The following is a 24,316-nucleotide window of genomic DNA, read 5'->3' as shown; positions in this document are numbered from 1 at the left end:
TTAATGTATTGAAAATATAAAGCTTAATATGATATATTCTTGTTTTATAAAATTTCAATGAATGCTGAAATGAACCAAGTTATATTGTAAGCGGTTAAACTTTGTTTAGCTGAAACTTAACCTGATGATCTTAAGGTTTTCTTGAATGATTTTTGATCCTTTTTCCTCCTGTTAGATTCAATTCTTAATTATTGTTTGTCATGTTGCAAGGTTTACTTTTTAAAGCCAAGTCTGCTTTCTAACAGGAGGAACATAGATGTGGCAACACAAAGACAGGGCCCAGTTTTATAGACACCCAAATGTTAACATACAAGTTTGATGTCATGCATTTATCTTTGATTGAAAATCTACCTTACTGTTTCAGTGTCCACATGAGTGTTAACAGTAATTTAGCTAGGTGCAGGTGACAAATGATATGTCTGCCAACTCCATTTGTAATTATCATCACATTTCTGCATCGTAGTGGTCTTAGAGTTTCTAAACAAAATCCAACCAAGCCATTCCCACATTCCTTTGAGCAGAAGTTCTGGCTTCTGGCTCCAGTTGTTCGAAAAGGTGGATAGTGCACTGTCCAGCATTGGAACAACTGGAGCCAGGACTGCAAGTGCAAGTCTGAGTATGAGTGTGAGTTTTCACTCCAAGATTTTTGAGCTGTAAAAGGAAATCTAATCAGCATGAAGTTTTTTCATTGGCTGGTTAACAACAAGAATGATTTGAAGTTCTAAAAACACTGCATGGTAGTTTGCAATTTCAAGGCCATACTTGTAGTCAATCTTGTACTCTTAGTCCAAACTTAAATATCTTGCTAATGTTTTTAAAAAAACTCTTGATTTCCCAAGAATTTCAACAGTGTTGCTAGGTGAGCTTTTTTCAAAGTTGCGTTTTGATGACCTAAAATTGTAGAATGGTCACCAGGCAGATTATAAGGGCTGTGTTCGGTTGAATTATTAAAGGAATAGTTATTTCAGAAATGATCAAATGGCTGCCCATTGTTGGATATGGAGGTGGACATGACATCTCAGAACTTAACTCCTAGACAGCTAAGGTTAAATGAATTGAATTTAAGGACAGGTTGCTGATTTGGCCACTTTTACTGCAATTTGAGTCGCCAATATTTTCTTTCTGTGGGGACCAAAACAATCACAGACTGGGCTGTACAACAAAGTCATGTTTTCCTTGTATGTGCCTTCCAGCAGTGATGATAATGTGTAGTTTGAAATTTTTTGTAGGTGATGGCAACAGATCCAGTGCAGTCAGAATCTAGCAGTGTCCTAGAAACAGTGCCAGTAAGATAAATTATTACTGCACTTTTCAACAACATGCAAACTCTGAAATTTAAAAGCCAGCTTACAATTGCGTTTTTTTGCTGAAACCCACCAATTACAAATCAAGGTCTAAAGTGACTGATAGCAGCAAAGAACTTAAACATTGGTTGGCTTTTAAACATCAGAATTTGTGTGTTTTTGAGAATTGCAGTAAAGAGAACCAAAATCTACATGGAAACTGTTTTATGTTTCAGGTTTATGAAATCTGTTTGTCATTGCTTAATAAAAGTTACATATTACATTCGACTCCCGATAATTCAAACCTTAGATGGAAATAGAAAAAAGTTTGAGTTATTGAGAGTTAGAGTTATGGAGGGTAAAATTATATAGAAAACGATCTGAAGGGAATTGAAAATTGCTTCGGGTTAGCGGGAGGTTCGAGTTATAGAGGGTGCAAGTTACCGGAAGTTGACTGCATGGAAGCCATTCGAGACCAAGTCAAAAACCTTTCTTGTGAAAATGAGTTTCTTTACATTAGAATTAGAAAAATCATTTTTGCATCAGAGACTGTGCTCTTACCCCCCCCCCCTCCCCATTTTCTGCTTGGGACAACGTCGAAAATAAAAAAAATGCCTGTTATTTTTACTATCATTTGCTACAAGAGCTGGTGCTTTGTACAATAATAATTAAACTTGCCCTTGGTAACTGAGGAACTTGTCCTTAAACAACATGTGCTCCATTTTAGGCAAAAAGAGCCAGGCAAGAGAACAGTGATGATGAGAAGGAGAGGTAAAGTGTTACTGTTGTTTGTTGATTATTGTACAGTGTTGATGTAACATACAGCTCAGTTTAATCTTGATTTAACTACATTCAGGTATAGAATTGTCTTATTTAGAAGCTGTTTATCTGATATAACTAAAAGAGAAACTTTGGTTTACAGCAGTGATGATTCAAGCCAAAGCGGATCTCCAACTCATCATCCAGTAAATGGCCCACAGAGGGAAAGCAAACCGTCTTCTGGGATGACGAGTGTCATTACATGCCATGAATCAGAGAAGAATGACTCCTCATGGGATGGAAGTGAATCTACCATTGCCGTGACCAGTGCTGATCTCGGAGTTGGAGGACCAAATGTTGTAGCACCAGTATCCACGGTAGCACTAAGCTATCCCGCATCAGACGGGTCAACCACCATGACAAACTTAGATGGGTGTGGCTTTGGAAATCAAACCATTGTGACTGGAGTAACGGACAGCTCTGGTCAGTACCAGCAGCTTCAAGGACAGTACACTGCCAATACTGCTGGCTACTATGGCCAGCGTCCTTATCCTCATATTGTTCCTGCCCCTCAGCAGGGGATGCAGCAGTATAAGACAACTGGCGGTGTTATTCAGGGCACTGGAATTGCCCAGGTTGCTGGGTATGTGTACCCGCAAACTGGACCCCAACCAGGATACCCCATGGCTGTACAGACTGTGCGATATCCAGCTGTGAATCCGGCTGCTGCAAAAACAGCAGCTGACAATAGGAATGTTTCCCAAGGGGAAAGCCATGTAGGCAACATTCCAGACATATCGACGCTTCGACAACCGGCAAATCCAGCTTATGGCAATCCTTATGGAACCGTTGTTACATACCCTGCTATTATCCAGACTGGACAAGCAGTATATAGTAATCCATATCAAGCACCTTACGGGACAACATACGTAGTATCCACAGGAACCCCAACTACTAGCACCACTGCATATTCTGTTCAACAGTCAGACCAGCAGGGTTCATTTCAGTATGGATACCGTACTAATCCACAAACTTATCCATACAACTATCTCAACACTCCACCACCAGCATATTCGCCATCCCAATATATCACACAGATAAACAATACAGCACCTCCCAATGCCGTGGCTGGTCAGACCAGTACCTACCAACTCACACAGCTTGTATCAGGACAGGCAAATCAAGCTGTAACCACTAATGGAGAAAGAAACCATTCTGCAAGCACAGGTATTTGATAAATAATATTTGTTTAATTGTCTTGATTCATTGTCATTTACCACGACATGTATAATTATATTGCAATGACAGGAAACAGATCAAGATGCACCTCTCACTTTAAAATTTTTGAGTTTTAACAGCCCATAACTTCATCGCTTAACTGACAGATGACCAGTGACATCTTGACTTAATTAGCCAATCAGGTCAAGGGTCAGTTACTGTCAATCTCAGAGTACAGTGAACACCTAAAGTATGTCGGGAATGTTGATTGTTCAGTGACCAATCGCATCAAAGATCAGGACTCACAAGCTGACTACAAAACCACTAACTTATAAATTTTTGTTGATGCCATGGTTTAGTTTTCTCATGCCTGATTGCCCTGATTATTCTTTGCTACACAACAACATTCCAAAAATGTTTCTGATGTGACTTTCTCTAAGAAGGACTCTACATATATCTCCTGATCTGGAGGGTTTCTGCCTTAACTAGAGTTGAATAAGCATATACACTGTAGGGAGCGCATTGCCATTTGCCAAAAGTTTATTGAGATTTGACTGCCTCTGTTGAAGAAAGCAATGTCCCTGTTATTTTAAAGTCAACTGCTAGAAGTGCTAAGTTAATTAATTGTGTCTGACTTCTGGCTCAGCTGTATTCATACATTTACCATTATTGTTTTCAATTCTATCATTGATAGAAGGTCTATTTTTGGTAAGCCTACAGCGTCATGATCGTACATGTTAGGGTGTTTTACCTGAGCTGTTTTGTGTTAGAGATCGTATTAATTTAGTTGCTCTGAACTTTTACAGTCAGACCGGCAAAACCGTGAACACTTAAAATATTTCAGGAATGTTTTATTGTGTTACGACCAATCACAGTAAAGATCAGGGTACACGAACTGGCCACAAAACCACAAAGTAATTAACATTCTTGATTGTAGTTTAGTTTCTTAAGCCTGATTGGCTTTTTCCTAGCAACACAAAAACATCCCAGAAATATTTCTGGTGTTCACAGTTTTCCCTGTTTGACTGTAAGTACGGAATATCTATTTATGATGAAAAACAATCATTTAATGCAAAACAATAGTGATGATAAAAGTCTTTTAAGTTATCTACATGTAGTAAATACTTGAGAGAATTTGTTATCTGTTCTCCCTTCACAAAAAGCCTGTTTTGTTCATCAGATGATCGTGAATAAGCAATTTCAGTTGTAGTCTTCTTTGCTTTTGTTGCACTCAAACTGCCTATTTTCAAGATAAACGACCATGTAGTTGTATCAACAAAGGATGCTCACTTTTGCTTAATTGTAACATGACTTTCACAACAAGAGATGACCCTGAACATTGCCCTTGCTGTATGTTTTTTTTACACTGCTTTTTAATTTTTTGTAGAAGATATGAAGAAGCAGCAACTTATTATTTATCGGCCATAAAAAGTTGTCTGCTCAAGTGAGCTGAGCTGTACATGTATTTATTCTCTGACAAAATAATATTTTGTTCCTTCACTCATAAGCTAATAGCTTTTTTATCAGCTGTCTCAGACTTTTGAAGTGATGTTTTTTTTTACTGCAGATGTGACCATCTTTCTATTGTGTGCCTTTTAAAAATAATTTGGCTCCATTGTTATATTTTGTTGCTACAGTTTCTTTCATGCTGTGTTATTCAGTTATCTTTAACCCCCAAAAAGTGTGTGGTAAATTTTGCGGTGCTTATACCGATAACCGAAATTAATTGTACTCTTTAATGTCACCCTTGAAGCCCAAATATCCCCATAGAAATTCTCCAGCCTGTTCTCCATAAATTTCCTTACAGAATTGGTTGAGAAAATTTGATAAAATTGGCCTTTGGTGATCATTCGATTGATTCTCAATTACTTTTTCCCTTGAATATAGTTTGATAGTGTTTGGAGAAAAAAAATGCTGGTCACTCTTGCAACTTTAAGGGTTAAGAGACTGATAACAGTAGTTTCTTTATATTGAGGTCACAAACATGTTTTACTTTCCAAACAGGTAACATAAAGAAAAGTATTGTATGATATCATCCTGTATTGAAAGAATGTTGCAGTGTGCGATTTCTTAGCTCTCTTATGTTTTTAACATGTTAATTGAAGGTGTTCCAGTTGTTTTTCAATAATAATTTTCAGCATGTAAAAAATATAAAATATAATATCCTGTCATGCTTGGGTTTACAAAAACAGAATGATGTTATCAACAAAATTAATTAATCAGGAAATGAAGATTATAAGGGCATTGTTATAGAAAGCCCACTTTGCTGCATGGAGGAAAAAGAGCAGTTTCTGTCAAAGCTAAAATAGACTGATTTTCTCTACTTTTTCTTTTTTAATGCATCTTGGCATGTGTTCCTTTCTGTGGAGCATTTGTTTAGATGGAAATCCATTTGATGTGCCAAATGTTTACTTTACTTTGTAATGAATTAATTAAGACCTCTGTGGTGGCATAGAAGCCATTAGCAACACATATGTTGCTTTTGAGTGTTGTTTTGGTATTTTTAGTTCAACTGCAAACTTGACTAAAATGCCTGCTGGATTTATTCAGCTTGGGAATGAATTTAATTGAAGCTTTCTTCATTGTTTTATTAATGTTTTTGGAGTAAGAATCCTTTATTTTTAATGCTTTTGAGAAAAGTAAACTTTTAAAGGAAGGAGACCATTAGCATGAACAAACAGATGTTTTCAACAGTAAGTGCATGCCATGGAGTCAATTAAAATAACAAAAGAAAAACAACTTAACTCCAACTACACATGTACACACACATCTGCAGTGTTTAATTGATGCTTTTACAAAACATTATTTAACCATCCAGGAAGTTTGCCAAACAGAGGAAATGTGTTTCTTCTTTGTTTGGTTTTTGCTGAGAGATGATCTCTTTAATAAAAACTACAAAGTTCGGTCTTAGTTTGCCTACATGTGAGAATTAATTGCTTAAAGCCACATACTATTTGTTGGCATCCTGAAAGCTTTTGGCAGACATTAAGGAGTCATTGTGTACATATATACTCATAGAAACAAGTAGTTTAAAGTAGGTCTTTCCAATTTTATGTAAAACAGGCTTTGGTCATGCTCACAGACTTTTGTCTTGTAAAATGCGTTCTTCCAAGGAGGAATAAATAAGGAATTTTGTCCGGAAAAAAAAAACACTATTGTAATAGGTTTGGCATGAATTGCTACTCAGTGTGTTGTGCTGAATATTGTGTAGACATCCCTGATGGTTTTAATAATGAGTGATTGTGTGAAGTGAAGGGAAACAGAAGAAATTGTATTATGCTTTTCACAATCTGTTCAGACCCCAAGGGTTTACTGATTATATGTTTAGGCGCTTGGAGGGCCGGAAGGTAGGGGTCATAATTTTTTAAGACTTCGCAGGAATAAAAAAAGACATTTATAATTTTTGTTGGCCAGCGTTATATACTGCAAAACATTCTGCATGCACTAAATCAGATATCATATACTTAAAACACAGTCAGTCTTAGATACAAGTGAGTTTCTGTTAGATGGGTTGCCCTACAGAATGAAACTAGATTAGCCAAGGGGGTCTGTTCCTCAGACAAGAACTACCCCCTCTGGGTAAAAATATAAAGTAATTTGCAACCAAACACAGTCACTGCATTTGATGTGGGTGGAGGAGGAGGAGGAGGGGTCAATATTAAGAATGAGCATATTAATTGGTGTGGCCTATGACATGAAAAAAAGCTTGTGTAGTACATACTCTCAACTTTATGTCTGTTTGGAGATCAGTATGTAATATAATATTTATACTGGCCATTTCAGAGTTGCGTAGAGAACTGGGGCGAGTTTCAAATTTAAACTAATCAATAAGCTTACATCTCCATATAAGATCATGTAGAGATTAGTTATTTGACCAGGTTTGGTGCTCTAAGGTTGAAAAGGGATCAAGTTATGACTCTTGAAACATGGTTAAAGCTCCATACAAATGTCTGTAATTTTGTGACAGCGTTTTGCAAAACCATATAAACTCTTAATTTTTTTCACGATTTCTGTGATATTCCTGAAAATGGGCAAACATAGTGATTTTCAAATTAGTTCCTTCCAAGTAGTAGATGCATGACGAATTTTACAGTTAAACAGAAAAACTAAAAAATATTTTAAAGAGTTTATATTGTTTTTGGGGACACTGTCACAAAATTACAGATGTTTGTATGGATCTTTAACCATGTTTCAAGAGTCATATCTTGATCCTTGTTCAACTTTGACAAACAATCAATCTGAACATTACCTTTTGTATGGTGGTGTTAGTTTATTGATTAGTTTAAGTTTGAAACTCACACCAGTTCCCTACGCAATAAAATCTCACAATTAGTTGGTTTCTAACCAATGATTATCCAGTTGTGTGGGGTCAGGATTGATTGTGGACAAGTACATGTATGAGGCAGGGGGAGGTGCAAGTAAGCTACCACAGGGGACAGGTTTGATGGGTTAATGAGAATGAAGGGATAGGGAAGAAGAGAAAATGTCCAGATTTCAGATCTGCAGAGGCCGGAATCTCTGAGTATGGTGTGAGGTTGTTACTAAACCTGAAAATATTATGTTCTTTGGCTCTTTAGTTACCAGTAAAAGATGTGTTTCTTATGCTTTAATACTCAGGCAATGCCTCCATTCAGTATTCGCCCAACCTTCCATCGACCCCTAGCCCTCCTCACTCACCGGTGACAGGAACAGAGAACTCTCTCACCAGTGTGGCATTAGTGTCTGCAAATGTCGGAATGCCTGGACAAGATGGAGTAGGTGGGGTGCAAACCCTTGTTGATTCAGGGACAACCTCACCAGGGATGTTAGTTCAGGGAGGGAATAGAGGGCGTGGTCGTGGAGGAAGAGGTGGAAGAGGCCGTGGAGGGGGCAGGGGAAGAAGATCAACTTCTGGACCACCACCTGAGATTGACCATAACATTGAGGTAATAGCATCTTTCCACGTTATTTTTTTCATTTTTATTAATGGACTAGTTAGGGAAAATCCGTTGACTCCACTGGAAAAAACGCCTTTAAATTAGTAAAATTGCCAAGTGATTTGAAAGAAATTTTTTGAAAACTAACAAAGATATAGCTTTCTAAAGACGCAGAATTTTACAGATGTTTGTATGGTGGGGGCACAAACTTGCCTCCATACCAGTATGCCTAGCTGGGATCAGCGATATTGAATAAAAGATAAAACCAAGCGTAATGCTGATTGGGCAGCTGAATATTTTATTTTTACTTATCTAATAGCTCTTGCTATCCCTGCTGAAGGTGAGTTCTTTGGTCTCTTTGAAATATATAGGGTGAAAACATTACAAGTTTTAGCTGTCCCATCAGCCTTGCATTTTGTTTTATCTTTCTGTACGTTGCCAAGTAATGGCAATTTCTTCTCCCAGCATTCACTTCTTGTTAGTTTGCATGAAATTGCTACATCTAGAGTCTCCTTTTGGCCTGGCTTGGCGTTGTTTTTCGTGCATGTTAACTTTCTTTCTTGAATGCCCTGACAGCTGGGAGAAATGCAAGGTGGCAGTACCCTCGGTATTAATATTTGCCATCTAGTGAATATTGGCACCTAATGCTGGAGGTATGTTATAAATCCCTTTTCATCTCACTTTCAAAGGGAGAGTAGAGATGCTTCTGGCTGCATCATGCTTCAGGAACTGTGTTACCTGCTGATTGTTTGGGGAACCTGTGGTTCATACCACTTTGCCTTCCTACACTAGGCCCAAAAAGGCATAAAAATATATTTTGATGTCTTGAAAAAATATACAGTCAGACCTGTATTAAGTGGTCCCCCTTGAGGTATGGCTTACTGACTGTTGAATGCAGGTTGACCGTTTAATGCAGGTGTGACAAACCTAAGACTTACTCAAGAAAATAAAGATGGTGAAAGAGCAAAATATCTGTCCCACGACAAAACGACCTCAACATGCCTCTACCTCTTCTTGTGCCCCCAGAAAAGGAAATTGGAGACCAATAAATGCCATTCACACAGGGGCACCCAACGACAATTTTTGGAAAATATTTGTTTGGAAGACGATTTGAGATCTAGAATTTTCGGAACATTTGTTGTAAAATTTCTTGCTTGCCTGCCTCTCCTAGGATTTTCGAACATCTAAGAAATGGTATAATTGCCTTTTTTTAACGAATTTTTATCCGAAAAAGGTCACCTAGAATTTTCGGGAGCCTTTTTTCTGGCTGCAATTTTCGAAAAGGTAAGTTTTGATCCCTATAATTTTCGTATCACTAGACTTTCAGCTAGGAAATCCGAACAGATGAAAAATTTTTAGGGGATAAAAACATTGCTATATGTACCGTTTAAATACTAAAATACGTTCAACAATGCTATGTTTAAGTGGTTTTGAACTATATCCTCGTTGGGTGCCCCTGATTCACACTGTATCTGTTGCACTAGTATGGCACAAACTGTCAAAGTGACTATCTAAAGAGCTGTAGACGATGCAAATTAACTCATTGGGACCTCGAAAAAGGTGATTGCGACCACTTAATTGAGGTGACCCCTTAGTACAGGGAAATGATCTCTGGTACTATAAAGAGGGAGACCGCTACAAGTTTGATTGTATTCCCATTTTTACACCTCTGTTCATTGCTTTCTTTTTCATTTAAATGTATGTGCTTTTTACGTTGTAGCGTATTTTTATTTGGGATCTTGATGAAACCATTATCATTTTCCATTCACTGTTAACTGGGACCTTTGCTTCCAAATTTGGCAAGGTAAGATGGTTTCCCTGTTCTATTGAACATCGTTTTTGAGGGTTTTTTTCAAGGATTTACAGCAAGCATGCATATATTTTGGTTAGTCTGTCCGTCACTCAAACTGCTTACTTAATAAGAGTTCTTCCTTTTACAGGGTTCAAAATAACCACCAGTCAGCGAACAATGTCCGGCCAAGATGACCATTAGTTTGTCCGGACAAACTTCTGGTTTGCCAGTCAATTTGACCAGACATGTATATTAGTGATCAGGCGAAGAATCGTTTTCACTTTATGTTTTTGCTTTTTGGGCTTGTCGTGTCATTTTTAGCATTTTGACTGGTCAGACAAGAGACTTCACTGACCTAGCTCAGCTCGTCCATTGAAATCAGAATAGACAAGGCACATTTCCTCACAGGAAGTGACAATGGGTCTTTAATTCAAGGTGGTTTGCTGTAACAAGTGAACAATAGGGAAGTCTCTTCACAGGCATAAGTAACCTGAAAGGATCCCTATTATTTGTGGATTGACTCTTGGTATTTCTCTCATTTGCGTAGGATGCACCTAACTCAGTGTCTTTAGGACTTCGCATGGAAGAAATGATTTTCAATTTAGCAGATACTCATTTATTTTTTAATGATTTAGAGGTAAGAGCCCAGAAAGTTGAATGTCTTTGCAAGGTTTCCGTTGAAATCTAGCTATTTTATTCAGTGATCCCTTTTTTAACATTTTAAGTTAAACCAAATATGGCTCTTGGTTAAACCAGTCGAAGTCATCTCATTTTTGTTGTATTTCCCTCCAAGGACTGTGATCAAGTTCATATCGAGGATGTTGCTGCAGATGATAACGGATTAGATCTAAGGTAATAATAATAATGGCATTCATTTACATGAAAGAAGAACACTTGAAGTGCTACTATGATCAAAATTTTGGTTGCCCTTTTCTTTTCAGCTTTTGAAAGTAGAAGTTATAAGTACTTACGTCGCCAAATTTCAAGTCAAAATTCTAATGGGAAGACCACTTATTTTAAACGTACGTATCACTCGATTTAAAAAATGGTCGAGAACCACATAAAGATCTGGATCTGGCTAATTTTTCTCTGGTGCTAAGTCAAGTGATTTTTGCATTTTTTTTTTATTTTCTTGGAACAAAAATTGAACATGTTGTTAATAAGTAGTAGCTGGGAGAAGACAGCAAGTGACTCTAAAGTTAAAGAGAAATTTCCCATTCCATTATAAGAGAGTCAGAAGAGGAATGGGTACAAGCTTTTGGCTCAGCGATTTCTGGGATTGTTTGGGTGAACAAGCGTTACTATGATTGGTTACACATCAACCAATCATAACTAACGCTTGTCCACCCAGCGATCCCAGAAATCACCGCACCCAAAGCTTGTAAGTTAGTTTCGATTACTTACAGTATAGTTAGTGCGGAAATAAGAAAAAATTATGTGGTGAAAATTTATCGTTTTATAAGCCAACTATGCAAAACTATTTACGCCTCAACTGAAACAACTTGTATCGAAATGACTTGTATCGAAACGACCGGTAAGCCAGCTGGCGTTGTTTAAGTAGAGTTCATGTTAGAATTCATGTCCTACCCTCACCACCCCCGACTTCCCCCCCTCTCCCACCCACTCCTCTCTTCCCCTACTGACACCCACCCCGGCCGTCAAGTCGTCAGACGTTTGAAATAAGCGCCAGAGGCGCTTAATCAAGAAAATCCAATATTCACTCCAGAACCTCTTTGCATGTGTGCAGTACCTACAATTTTGAGGGAGATGGATTCCATGCTGCCGCGACATCAGCTAACCTGTGCCTGGCAACTGGCGTCCGAGGCGGAGTGGACTGGATGAGGAAACTAGCTTACAGATACAGGCGGATAAAGGAGATCTACAACAGTTACAGGAATAATGTGGGAGGTAGGATCTGATGTGCATTATTGTTATTTTTTGAAGTTGTGAGTTTATTTGAAAGTCCTTGAAAATCGCAGTGGGTGATGGAAAGTCCTTAACTTTCGGTGCTAACTTTATCCAACCCAGATTCTCAATTGCCTAAAAGGAGCAAAGACAGAAAGACCTTCAGGAAAAAAAATTGCTCATGTTGTGAAAGAATTAAAAAAGACATAGACTCAAGACTCTTTTTTGCACTGAATGGAGTTCTTGGAAAATGGGAAATGTGTTTTTGAAAGTCCTTGAAAAGTCCTTAAGTTTTTAGTTTAAAAAAGGGTACGAACCCTGCCCACCCCACCCCCTCGCTGTTTCTCCTGCTCATATCTCTTTGTGCCGTTTCCTCCCTCTGAAAGCCGGGAACACTGAGGCTCCGCGCACTGCTAAGAGTCGTGTAAGAGCGACAAGTGAAGCTAGACTCGAGGGCAGGAGAAGACCCAGGCGAAGGGGAAATAAAAATTTTATAGTGTCCTTTGCAAGCTCTCCTTCCTTCGCCCACCCTAACATTTTACTGCTTTCTCGTGTATGACCTTCAACTGTCGTTTTTCAAATTGGAATATAATACTTTGGAATTTTTTACTGGCAAGAGGCAAACAACGTGGGTTTTTAAAAACCTACGTAAGGAGTCACGGTTGAACGTGGGTCTAGCGTTGCCTAGTCCCTAGGCCTCATTATTATGCGAGGCCGATGCGTTTCGGGTCACGTGGTCCGAGAAAGTTTTTGAGGCCTAGGGCGCGATCCATTCAACCAAAATTCCAACCGGTCCGACGGGAAAAGAGGACCACCTCAAAAGGTGGACCCGTTTTTTCGAAACTTTTCCGGTTGGACCGAACCGATCCATTGAGTTTTGGACCGAAAATTCCGGAAAGTTTGGTTGAATGGATCGCGCCCCTAGACAAACTCGGAGAAGTGAGACATTTTGTCTCACTTGGGGCGGAGCTTTTGGAAGCGGGCGAGCTGTCAATAACTTTTCCGCGCTGATGAAAGATGTCCAGCAGCCATGAAGAGAACAGAGGAACGAGCATTTTTATTCTATGCACGTTTTCATTGTTGAAAGTCGTTTGGCCTTTCTTTTTCATTTATCTCATTAAACTAATTTGACCTTTATTTTATCTCAAAAACTATTTGTAGGCTAAGCATAACAGCGTCGCAAAAATTTTTCCGACGCTGTTTTGCTTTAAAAATTATTTGATCAAGAATCGGAAGGTAAGCTAAAGAAATACGTTTATATTTATTCTTGGATATGACAAGCTATCTTTCGTTTCTCTATTTTCGCTTGCTCCTATAAATTTCTCGTTATCATTTCACTTCGAAATACTTTATGTATTTGGAAGCTTATCAAAATAATCGGACAGGCTGTTGAATTTGGCCTCTAAATTTGGTAGAATGTCAACAAACTGCTGTTTCAAATCTTTTATCAATAAAGACTATCATTGTAATGGTTCATTTGAAGATGGACTAAAAGAGAAATTACTTGCACGTTATGCAGTAGTATTCTTTCCGATTCAAAGTAATATTTTTGCTTTTTTATAACACGAACTAGGTTGGTTACTTTTGTAATAGTGTCAATAGTGCCGATCTTCACGCGCAAAGTTATTTATAGATTATTTCAGTTGACCGTGTGAACTTTTCAAAAATGCTCACGCATGCGCACTCCGAGATTGTCTAGGCGTCTCCCGGCCGTTCGTCTCGGATACGTCACCGAACTGCATTGACCGAGAGGGCTTGGAAAGACGCCGCACAGGGACTAGGCAAGGTCTAGCGAAGAAACACTCCAGCTGCATAGGAGTAGACGGAGAAAAAACTTTCCGTAAGCTATAAGCTATAAGCTGGACAGGTTATCTTTGCGTGCATGTAGGGTGTATCTCTTGCCTGTTGCGTTATCATGTGAGCACATTTTGCCGATGTTGTGGGCAGGATCAGGCGTTGGTGTTAGTGACACCTTCTAGTAAAGTTGCTGGTATTTAAATTGTTGTTGTTGTTTTAATTTAAATTAATGTTTTACTCTTTAAAGGTCTTCTTGGTCCAGCCAAAAGAGAAACGTGGCTGCAGTTACGAATGGAATTGGAGGCAATTACAGATTCGTGGTTGACGCTTGCTTTGAAAGCATTAACACTCATACATTCCAGGTGAGTACTGCGTAGCAAACAAAGAAGAGTGTTCAAAACAGAAGGTCACTGCGTACCATGTCGCTACAACTAGTAGTAGTGGTTCTCATGACGATTGCAGTTATTTTTCGCTGGTGAAACCCTGTAGCCTGCGTACAGAGTCTCGTGCACTCAGGCTATAAAACCTCCTTGGAAACTCAAAGTTAATTCTTTTCCCCTTCCGGCCGTTTCCTGACTAATAGACCTTATTCAAGACACCCGCCATCTTTGCACGCCCTCAAGCCTTGATGGGATAAAAGCAATGTCACGTGGTTTGACAGGGGGCAAACAAATGAAAAAAATTGCCAATACATGAAATCGCGGTCGACTTTGTTTATTCTAGACGAAAAAAAATGAAGAACTTTTCATCTTAAAGACGATAATGGCAAATTGTAGGTGGAATGATCATTGTTCCTTTTTTGATTGCAGCAGCGACCGTAGATGTCCCCACAACAAGCAGTGATGTCGTAAATCTTGTCGAAACTCGAACAGTACATTTTGTATGACTATTAAATTGCGTTTCGTTTTTACAGAATAAACAAAGTCGACCGCGATTACTCGTATAAGCTAATTTTATCATTTGTTTGCCCTCTGGAATTCCACGTGTCCTTGCTTTTATGCCATCGATCCTAAAGCGTGTGAGAAGATGGCAGGTATCGTGTATAAGGTCTACTTACCGTCAGTAACTCCGACTCCCGATAAATTGAACTTTTTTCAAACAACTGTGTTTTAAGGTGATGTTACACGAGACGATTCGCAGCGACGATTTCTAGCGCAGCACAACATTGCGACATTGTTTCGAACAGTTACAACATTGTTCCAACATTTCAACGCTGTGTTGCGCTTGAAAATCGTCATGGGAATCGTCCCTTGTAAAAGTTGATTTCCACTGACGCGTTTTTGGCTACGCACGGTAACGCACGAAAATTTTAATCACGTAAATAAAGTAGAGGCAAGATATAAAGTGTTGAGGTTAAACGTAAAGTTGAGCGAGGTTCTATTTTTATGCTCACATGCGACCTTTCACACATTGCCCCTATCATTTTTATTTGCTAACGGAAATTTTACGGACGTAAAAATTACGCGACAGTTGAAATCAACCCTAACATCAACTTTAGTAAGAAGACACGCGCACTGGAATCGCCATACATTAAAAAATCCTTGACCGCCTCACTTTTTGAATGAAATATTTTGTCAAACAATTTAGTTTGTCTTTTTTATCTTTGCTTACTGATTAAAGCTACAGGGTGGTAAATGAGTTTTTGTTAATCGGCGGAGTTTGGAACTTTTTTTAAAAAAGTTAAGAAGTAGGCCATTTAATTAGTAGTGCGTTTTTTCATGTTGCAGGTCGAATTGTCTTAATATAATGGTGACCACAACACAGCTTGTTCCTGCACTTGCAAAGTGTCTTCTCTATGGACTTGGTGGGATTTTTCCACTGGAAAATATTTATAGTGCTACAAAAGTTGGTAAGGCTTTCTTCCTTTATTATTAAATACAATCCTCTGCTTACGGACACCAGAATACGGCAATTTAACCTCCGAAGCCCAGCGTTATTATCCTGCTCTTTATTGGGTACGGTTGTAGGCAGTCAGTCTAACCGTCTGTTTTTATCCGGCGATTACCGGTGGGAAACTCAAACTCGAGTCTCATCGCCATTACCTGGGTATGTAAAACGCAGCGATAGCTGTCTTCGGGGAATTGCTTTGCTTTGAATCCTCGTTAACAGGTATTTTTGGCCCGATTATGGGTTAGACGTACTAGTTTAATTGCCCCCGCAGGGATTTCGCCCAGAGGCGAAATCCCGAGGAGGCACCCTAGTAACTCGCGCGTATATTAAGGACAGTACTTACAGTTCAAATATACAGTCAGTATACTAGAAAAAAACTCGATTTGCTCGAACTGGGGCCGCGTGGAATCGGTAGGTAATAATGACGTTTCTATTGTTTGCGCCCGCTAGTACGAAATGGTTAGGATGACGTAAAGACAGAAAATCCCGAAGGGACCGCTGAGGTAGATTTTGTGTCATTTATTGTGCAGTCATACTTCGATACTCTTTTGCGTTACGCAGTGACATTCTGTGAAGCAGTTGTTTTGAAAGTTATGGACCAAAATACACTCGTTAAGCGCAGGGGAGGTTATAAGGTGCATTTAACTGTGTAGATATATAAACACTTGGAGAGTTTGCCAGACACGAGTTCACAAATCTTTGATTTATATTGGCATATCTTCGGCACCAAAACGTGTATTGAGATCGAGCTTTGCTAGCTTATTCAGAAGCCCCTGGTTGTGTCAGTTATAGTGTTGTCTTTACCTTAAAGGAAAATAAGGATGAGCTTAGCCTGTGTACAGCACCCCCCCCCCCTCCCCGGTTTTGTTTGAGGGGAGTGGGTTGCTATTTAGTTGCTTTATGAACTTGGGACTTTTTCACTCTTTGTTTCATTTTCAATAGGAAAAGAAACCTGCTTTGAAAGAATCTCAAATCGTTTCGGAAAGAAGTGTACCTATGTAGTCGTAGGCGACGGACGGGATGAAGAAATGGCAAGCAAGCAGGTATAAACAACAGCAACAGTAATGTAGTGAAAGATATTGTTCTTCGTGGATACTGTGCAGCGTCGCAATCAATAACTAAGTGACAATCGTGAGACAAACGATAAACGACACCCTTTGTAAACAGTAATGTATTGTTTTGCACTTTCGGAAAGAAAGAAAAAACGGTGTTAGACTGTTTCCTAAGAAAAAAGTTAACCATTCTGTTTTACGCTGTCACCATTTGTGATTGGCAAAAAAATCTGGCGCCATAATATCAACCGATGAGGAGTAAGCCCTCTGCTATGCCTGACTTGGTCACACGCCTTACTCCGCATGCAGTCATCATATGTTGGGTTCAGTTCATTCAATTGTGCCTTGCGAGTTTCTTCACGGCTCGCGTCGCTTGCTCTACTTGGTAGGGTTTTTCTCGCCTTCTCATTTTAGCTCTCCAGTTTCTTTTCTCCCATTAAATAGCCTATCCCAGGGTACAATAGAGAAATGTTCAAAAACAAGGCCTTTTACTGTTTATCTTTTGGTGGCGATTTTCTTATAATAAGTACCTTAAGATCCGAGAACAGCAACGGTGGCGAAAACGTCGCTTAAGAGTGAATTCACGTTCTTTTCAATCTTCAACAATGTTATTCCAACTCGCGTAGTTTGTCAAATGTAGGCGAATTCTCCTGGAGTTGAATTCCTAAAAGCAATATTCAAATTCAAGTGGAAAAAGAGAATTTCGTCTTCGTTTGCTTACGTCCGCCATAAAACGTGAAATTAGGCACTTTCACGTCGTTGTCGTGCAATGACGGCAAAGAAATGTACAAAAAAGCATGATGCACGTGCACAGCTATTGTTTTAATAAACTAAACCTATTGGTTTCTGATGTTCTCGTTGACGTCGTCGTCGTCGTCGTCGTCGTCGTTGGGTCTTAAGGTCCCTAAAAGGCTGATTTAGCAACAGAACGGGAACGTCATTTGACGACAGGAAAGTGCGCGGAAAGGACTAAACTGGACTTCCGGTGTGCAATTTCCGGCTTTGCCATTGGTCAAGCCAGTTGTTTGATTTGCGCGCGCCGTCGTCAACTGACGCTCACGTTCGGTTGCTAAATCAGCCTAATATCTCATGTATGACCTTTACGTCATGTCTTCATCGACAAAGTCAACCAGTTTTTTCATTTTCATCAGTGTTTCGTAAGAAACCTTATACAGGCCAGTTTACAAATAGGTGCGATTTTTTTCAATGTTGTAGACTTGAAAGGTTAACTTGACCTATTTCTTTTCGTCTCAGATGGGATTCCCTTTTTGGAGGATAGGAACCCACAGCGATTTGATCAATCTGCACCACGCGTTGGACCTGGGACATCTCTAGTAATGATTTACTGCATAAGTGCTCTTACATTTGCAACAGCTTTTTGGTCAAAAAGATGAAGGGGGAGACCAGCTTATCGAAGATAAACGTCACTGTAGTCGTTAATATTATCATCCACTTTTAGCTTCAAAAGTTGAGATTGGAAGACGATTAGTATCAAGTGTAAGGTAAAATGGAACTTAAATTGCAATCTTTGGGGTTTTAAGCATACTTTTTTAAAGATATAACACGCCAGTAACGGCCATAAGAGAGTTGAGTTGGAGATTCTTACGTAGGAGAGCAAGAAACTTTGTTTCAGTTATACTTGCGCCCATAATTCGGGCGCACAATGCAGTTATATCGCCATACATGCCAAGTGTTTGTTTGTACAGCTCTTATATTGTATCAATAGCAGCAGTTTGTGTGGCGTTTTATTTCCTAATGTGCAAATCATTTATGGTAGTCATCAGAGCACAGCTGTCAGCTTAGTGTCCGAAAACTAAATTATGGGCTTGTCTTGTAAGTGGCAACAAATCAAGCTAATGAACGGTGCCCTTCGTAACTGAATAACCCTACCACTCTCAAAGTTACTATAGTTCAAGGACATCCCACAATTTCGTTTTGTGAAATATCGAAAAGCGAATGACATCATGTGAAAGCACTATCACAGAGGATTGTTACCGTAGAATTTCGTTCACGGCCTAAAAAAGTTATAACTGTATACTGAATGAATAGAGAAGGTTTCATTGGAATTAGCTTGTGAATACAGCCCTCTCTCTTCGCTCCACGCCCCTAGAAATGTCTCCAGTGGCGAGGAGCGAGAAGAGAGGGCTGTACTTGCATGCTACGTTAGAATGGTCACGCCATAGGATTTTACCCACAGACTCAAAAGTTAGAACTACATGTTAAGATGGTCTACTTTTATTTGGGTGATCGCAGCGTGGTATTTCGTTCTTGGACTCAACATTTAGATTTACAGTCTATGTTGCTATAACTGACTGTGGGAGTGGAAGGGTTTAATAGTTATACTATTTTATTCATGTATTGTAATGTATTGACTTGATTGAACGTAAATTGCTTGTTGCGCTTGGTTGACCTTTGTTAATGTTTTGTCGCTCCACAGACCTTAGCCTCTTTAAGAGGCCAAAAAAACGCCTTTGACAAAATTTCCATTGGGGAAGGTTGAAAGAAAAAACACACACTGGAAAACGTTAAGATACATTTTTCGTTTTTGAATGCTCACATTCGCCAACTAAGAGAATTATCTAAATAAATCAGGTGTTGTATCTGAAATTTCTACTCGGAAGCTTGTCTTTTCCCTTCAAATTAAAACAAATTAAAGTTTCATCTCTTAACAGGCGCACATACGACCTTGAACGTTCTTTAAATCTCGTATTTTATCACCAGACGCTGTTCATTGTAATAGAGCCCTTCACTCGTTAGAATGCCTGTTAAAAAAATTAAAATTGAAAACGCTTATTAGGAAAAGCCACAATCACAGGGAGCTGTGTTGTAGGGAGCTTAAGTAACTACGCACGATGACAGTGGCGAAAACGTTTTTTGAACAGTGAATTCATGCTGTTTCAAAATTCATCGTTCTTATTCCATGGTGAATTTTTCTGGAGTTGAGTTCTAAAGGACTGTATCTAAAGAAACAATGTTGGGAGTTGTTGCGTCCGTTTTCACGTAGGTAAACGTCGGACCGGTTTCAAACTTTGTGCAACATCATGCAACTGGGTGTGCAAACAGACGCAACAATGTTGCGAGTTATTGGCCAACTACGTTGCGTCCGTTTGCACGGGGCTTAAGTTACAAAAGAGAATTTGAAAGTCGCTGTCTCGTGTTCACTTCTTCCAGAAAACGTGAAATTAGGCGCTTTCACTTCGCGTGATCATGCAACGTCGGCAAAGAAATGTACCAAAAAGTGTGATGCACGTGCAAACTTGTTGCTTTGCTAATCTAAACCTATGGGTATTTTTTTGTTTTTGTTTTTTTGCCGTTCTCGATGTCGTCGTCGTTGCCTAAGCTCCCTTATTGCAAGCGAAAGTAAAGGTCGGTACACACTAGGCGACAAGTTGCAGCAACATGTCGCGGCGACACGTTGCAGCGACAAATCGCTCCGTGTGTACTGGAGAATTTTTGTGAAAATCTTTGTCGCTGCAACAGAATTTTGTTGCCGCAACAAGTCCCACAAATTCAGTCTGACTTGATTTTTTGCGACTTGTTGCAGCGACGTGTCGCCTCACCTTGTTGCTGCAACTAGGCGCCCGACCTATACACATGGAGTGATCTGTCGCCGCGACGTGTTACTGCAACTTGTCACCTAGTGTGTACCGACCTTAATATTGAAGGGGTCTCATTTCATTTTTCACATCATAAGATTTCAAGGTACAAGTTACCTCCTTCATCACGTGTTTGAGTAACTTACTCTGAAAACGACTGGCTTTTAAAACAGAAGAGCACTGTCCATTTAAAATTATTTTGTATTTAGGCAACTACGTTTACGTTGTAAATCGTCTTGTTTGCATAATGGAAAATGACTCAAGCTCTCGAGTGGAAAATGAGTATTTAGTATAAAAGAGAGAGACAAATGTTTTAAATGTGTGATCCACTGAGTGATTTAATGATAGTTACGTTCCAATGTTTCAAATGAATGCGAATTATGAAGAAAATAATGTCAGATTTGGTATTCAAAATAATTGAATTATTACATATTATATTACTGAATTTTATGTGTATAAATACAACTATGTATATTATAAATCGAAATGCAGAGTTATCGTCCATAAAGTATGTAACATTTGGGAATATAAATAACATTGAATGTATTCCTTTTGGAATAACTTTATACTTGAACAGACTGAGTCTTCTTTGTGTGTTCCCTGATACAGTCGAACCTACTGTAAGCAACCACCCAAAATGCGAAAACTTTGAGGTCGCTTACGGGAGGTATTAGCTCACAAGAATCGAACCACAGGGGGTCTCTTCCGAGAAGAGGTCCCGAAACATCCACCTGATGGTAGACAATTTATTGCATGCAATTTGTAAGTCACAACATGCGTGTAGTTCCGTGTTGTCGTTTAAAGTTCTTCGTATACTTTAAAGTGACACAGTACATAGAGCGAACATGAAATGGTCGCTTACAAGAGGTTAAAAACAATAGAGAACTAGTTATAACCAAAGGTTACGGAGTTCAAAGTCAAAACGCTTTTGCTCATTTTTTGCGCTTTGCGTTAGTAACACGCGTGATCAAATTACGAGCGATGGAAGGTCCAAACGCGCGTGATCAAATTGTGTTATGTGTATTCCTTTCATTCTTAGTGAAGTCCAAACGAATGCTGGCTACAAACATCCGAAGAAGGGGGAATAACAACCGGCAGATTAGGATTGCGGGCTCCTCTTGTCACTCAAAATTATTACTGTAACCGTCCGCACCGAAACGTTTTTGCGGTCGCTTGCCGGTGGTAGTCGCTTACGAGAGGTTCCAACTGTAAGACATTGAGTGGGAAATCTTTGGTGTTTTGGATATGTGGTCACTTATGGGAGTTGGTCGTTTACGACAGGCGGTCGCACGTGGAGGTTCGACTGTACTTGTTATCAGCTACGAGGGCGCTTTGACGTCAGGTCACGTTCCAGAGTAGAATCTGTTTACCGCGTTTCTTCATTTCACGTTAGATCATACAACAGTTAGGGATTCTCTCCGGGAGCCCCCACTCCCAAACGCCCCGAGTTGAGATAAGTTACGGGAAGAGGACAGCCTGTAGGCTGAAAGGAGCGAGAGCAATACAGCCGTCTCTGCGTGGCGGAGGGTGGGGTGACCAACCTACATGTCTGGTGTCCGTGCTAGCAAAAAAAGAAAGAAATGGTATAAAACAGGCCTATTTATACTAAACTGGTAAGCAGAGTTGTAACTCCGTAGCTTTGGGACCCAAATGTCTCCATAGACAAAATCTACTCAAGAAGAGTTTTAGAAGCAACGAAGCTCAGGGGCGGATCTAGGGGGAGGGTGCAGGGGGTGCGCACCCCCGTCTCCCTGAGATGACCTGCGGTTTTCTAATACAACTGGTAATCTGCAAAAAAAAAAAAAAAAAACTATGTGGTTTATTGGTGTTGAAGTAGAGCAAGAGACAAGTGCACCCCCTCCTAAAAAAAATCGTGGATCCACCCCTGAAGCTTAGGAACAGGAGTGTTGGGGTGCTTTTGGCCGCTACTCGTATCCATTGGCGAAGCTGCGAGGGATTATATATCCTCATTTTATTTCTGTCGTGGCTTTACCGCAAAAAAAAAAAGACGACAAAAACACCCGTAGACTGATGCAGTCGCCTTGAATGAATTTCTTTATACACACAGATTTACGGGTCCCTGATACACGGTAATGTTTTCAACTCCCATGTACAATTGTTTTTCAAATTATCCGTGTGGAACTGTGCTATGAACAAATACTACTGAACTATATTACAATGATTTAAAACTATTATTCCAAATACTAAAAACAAACTTTTCGAAATGTTTTTCCTCATGGACGCAAGAAAATGTTGTAGAATCAAAGTTGGACACTTTCTTCTGAAAGAAACGTTCTGTAGATTAGCCGCATGATAGGAAACTGTTTCGGCAAAAACAGTTTTTCCAAGTGAAGCAACCTCTGTAGAAGCAAGAGCGCGTGAACTCACATAAGTAAACACCTAAGAACTTTATATATTTATTAACTCTCGTTCGAATTATAACCAACGGTTGAAAAATACCATTTTAAACATAAAATGATAAGAAAACCCGGCCTTCCAGCGTAAACATTTACACGCTGTTAGCACCTTTTGGTTGCTTCAGAATATGTTGAACTCTCTTTTTGGAAACTTCTCAGTGTCCCAGTCTGGAGCGCAGTTTACGAAGTATCTTGGACAAATATAAAGACCGCTCCTCCGCTGCCCACTACTCCACTAGAAAATTCTGCATAAACTCGGCTGCTTTTCTTCAAATTCATCAAAAGTGAAAAATATTACCCCGGGTGCCAGAGGATTTTTTTCTTACCAAGCTAACTCCTGAGAACGGGCCTCCGGAGCCAGGGGAGAAAAATGCGGTTATCGTATAGTATGGTATACGTGTAAGTTCTGCATTTAAAGTTGCTTTTCCACTTTTTAAAACCAGTTCCATTTGCTATATCAAACACATGGGGCCAGTTAGTTAAACTGAGTTTAGCCCAATGTTTAACAAAATCTCGTTCTAACCCATTTTCAGTTATCCTAACGCTTTCATACCGAAACTGACTATTTATCGTGAAAAGGTGCTTGAAGGCATAAGGCACATAAGGCGTAGACTAGAAAAGCATTTATCTTCTTAAAATATTAAACCCACTAACCAGTTCCACTTGCTATCAAACACATGGGGCCAGTTACCACAATCCTTTCATCTGTTCCAAAGTTTATTTTGTTTGGTTTTAGGGGTGGACACTTGGTTTCTTTGTTGAGTAACGGCTATTTTTTTTCAATTCTTTCAGTTGATGGATTGATCTTGTTCCATTCTTTTTTTGTGTCCGAGACTAGGGCGACCTGGTTTGTGTCTTCCTCTCCATCCTTTTTCTTATATATGTTTTTAATGTCAGTCTCTGCCAGCATTATCTCTCTTCTTCCGCCGCATCTTCACCACCTTAGGAAACGAGGCTTTTCCTTTTAATAGTCACTCATGTTAATCCCCGCTTCCGAAAATGCGTCTGTGGTGTTAAATCCCCGCTCACGACCTGTGTCAAACAGGTTTTTGTCAATCCCACCGGCCCCCCGGGGCCAACACGTTGTTAAATGTGCGTTAAATCTGGGCATCGGCTAAACGGCGAGCGGCCGTCCTTCTTTCCTCAGAACCACACGCGGCGAGAGAAGTCGTAAAATTTTACAAATTTATGCTCGCCTTTCTCGCGTGGGGTGACTTTCACGCGCGCTCGCTTTTCGCTCGCCCTACTACCCCTGAGGAAAAATGGGTCCTCGTAGTCTAAGAAGAGATTGGGGCTTCCGCCCTTGTTCCTCGCGGCTTCCCCGCTCGCCCCCCACGCGTCCTGTCGATCTGCTGTGACTCAAAAGAAAAATTAGACTTTCTAAAAGTCCTTTAAAATTTACAAGAGGAAGGTACTAGAGTTCGACCTTGTATCAAGTCTAAAGAAAAATAACAGACTGCTCGCAGTCTAGGCATCCCGCCGCGTTAAATCACCACTATCCCCCGCTATATACCCGGGGATCGCGGGGCCGGGGTTTCTTACCTCAATGACTTAGTGACCTGCGATTGACTTTTACCAGTCCTGCAGTCTGCTGCTCAATTCTATCAATAGCTTGTTGGTGGTTTTTAATGCTTATACTTACAAGCCGAGAGCTTTATTTAACAACGAGTAGTTACTAAAAATACACTGAG

At 39.7% G+C, this 24,316-nt stretch overlaps 1 protein-coding gene across 5 annotated transcripts in view; it reads left to right on the top strand.

Annotated features, from left to right (window-relative positions):
- The window catches only part of LOC140951407 (protein phosphatase EYA1-like), a 28,037-nt gene extending 7,255 nt beyond the window's left edge, over positions 1-20,782 (top strand). For 2 of the 5 annotated variants that reach the window (XM_073400652.1, XM_073400649.1), the window contains 12 exons: positions 1,230-1,286; positions 2,011-2,054; positions 2,209-3,269; positions 7,878-8,185; positions 9,897-9,980; positions 10,516-10,605; positions 10,762-10,820; positions 11,695-11,876; positions 13,918-14,032; positions 15,398-15,519; positions 16,503-16,603; positions 17,867-20,782. In XM_073400652.1, coding sequence (XP_073256753.1) covers positions 1,233-1,286; positions 2,011-2,054; positions 2,209-3,269; positions 7,878-8,185; positions 9,897-9,980; positions 10,516-10,605; positions 10,762-10,820; positions 11,695-11,876; positions 13,918-14,032; positions 15,398-15,519; positions 16,503-16,603; positions 17,867-17,947 — 2,301 coding nt within the window. In that variant the 5' untranslated portion in view covers positions 1,230-1,232 and the 3' untranslated portion in view covers positions 17,948-20,782. Of the gene's footprint in view, positions 1-1,229; positions 1,287-2,010; positions 2,055-2,205; positions 3,270-7,877; positions 8,186-9,896; positions 9,981-10,515; positions 10,606-10,761; positions 10,821-11,694; positions 11,877-13,917; positions 14,033-15,397; positions 15,520-16,502; positions 16,604-17,866 lie in introns of all 5 variants that reach the window. The other 3 variants (XM_073400651.1, XM_073400648.1, XM_073400650.1) reach the window with 2 other exon arrangements.
- The last annotated feature ends 3,534 nt before the right edge of the window (positions 20,783-24,316 follow it).

Source organism: Porites lutea, chromosome 11 (assembly GCF_958299795.1).
Source record: "Porites lutea chromosome 11, jaPorLute2.1, whole genome shotgun sequence".
In the NCBI taxonomy this organism is placed as follows: domain Eukaryota; kingdom Metazoa; phylum Cnidaria; class Anthozoa; order Scleractinia; family Poritidae; genus Porites; species Porites lutea.
Note: the sequence above shows the minus strand (reverse complement) of the source record. Positions and strands in the feature narration are given on the sequence as shown.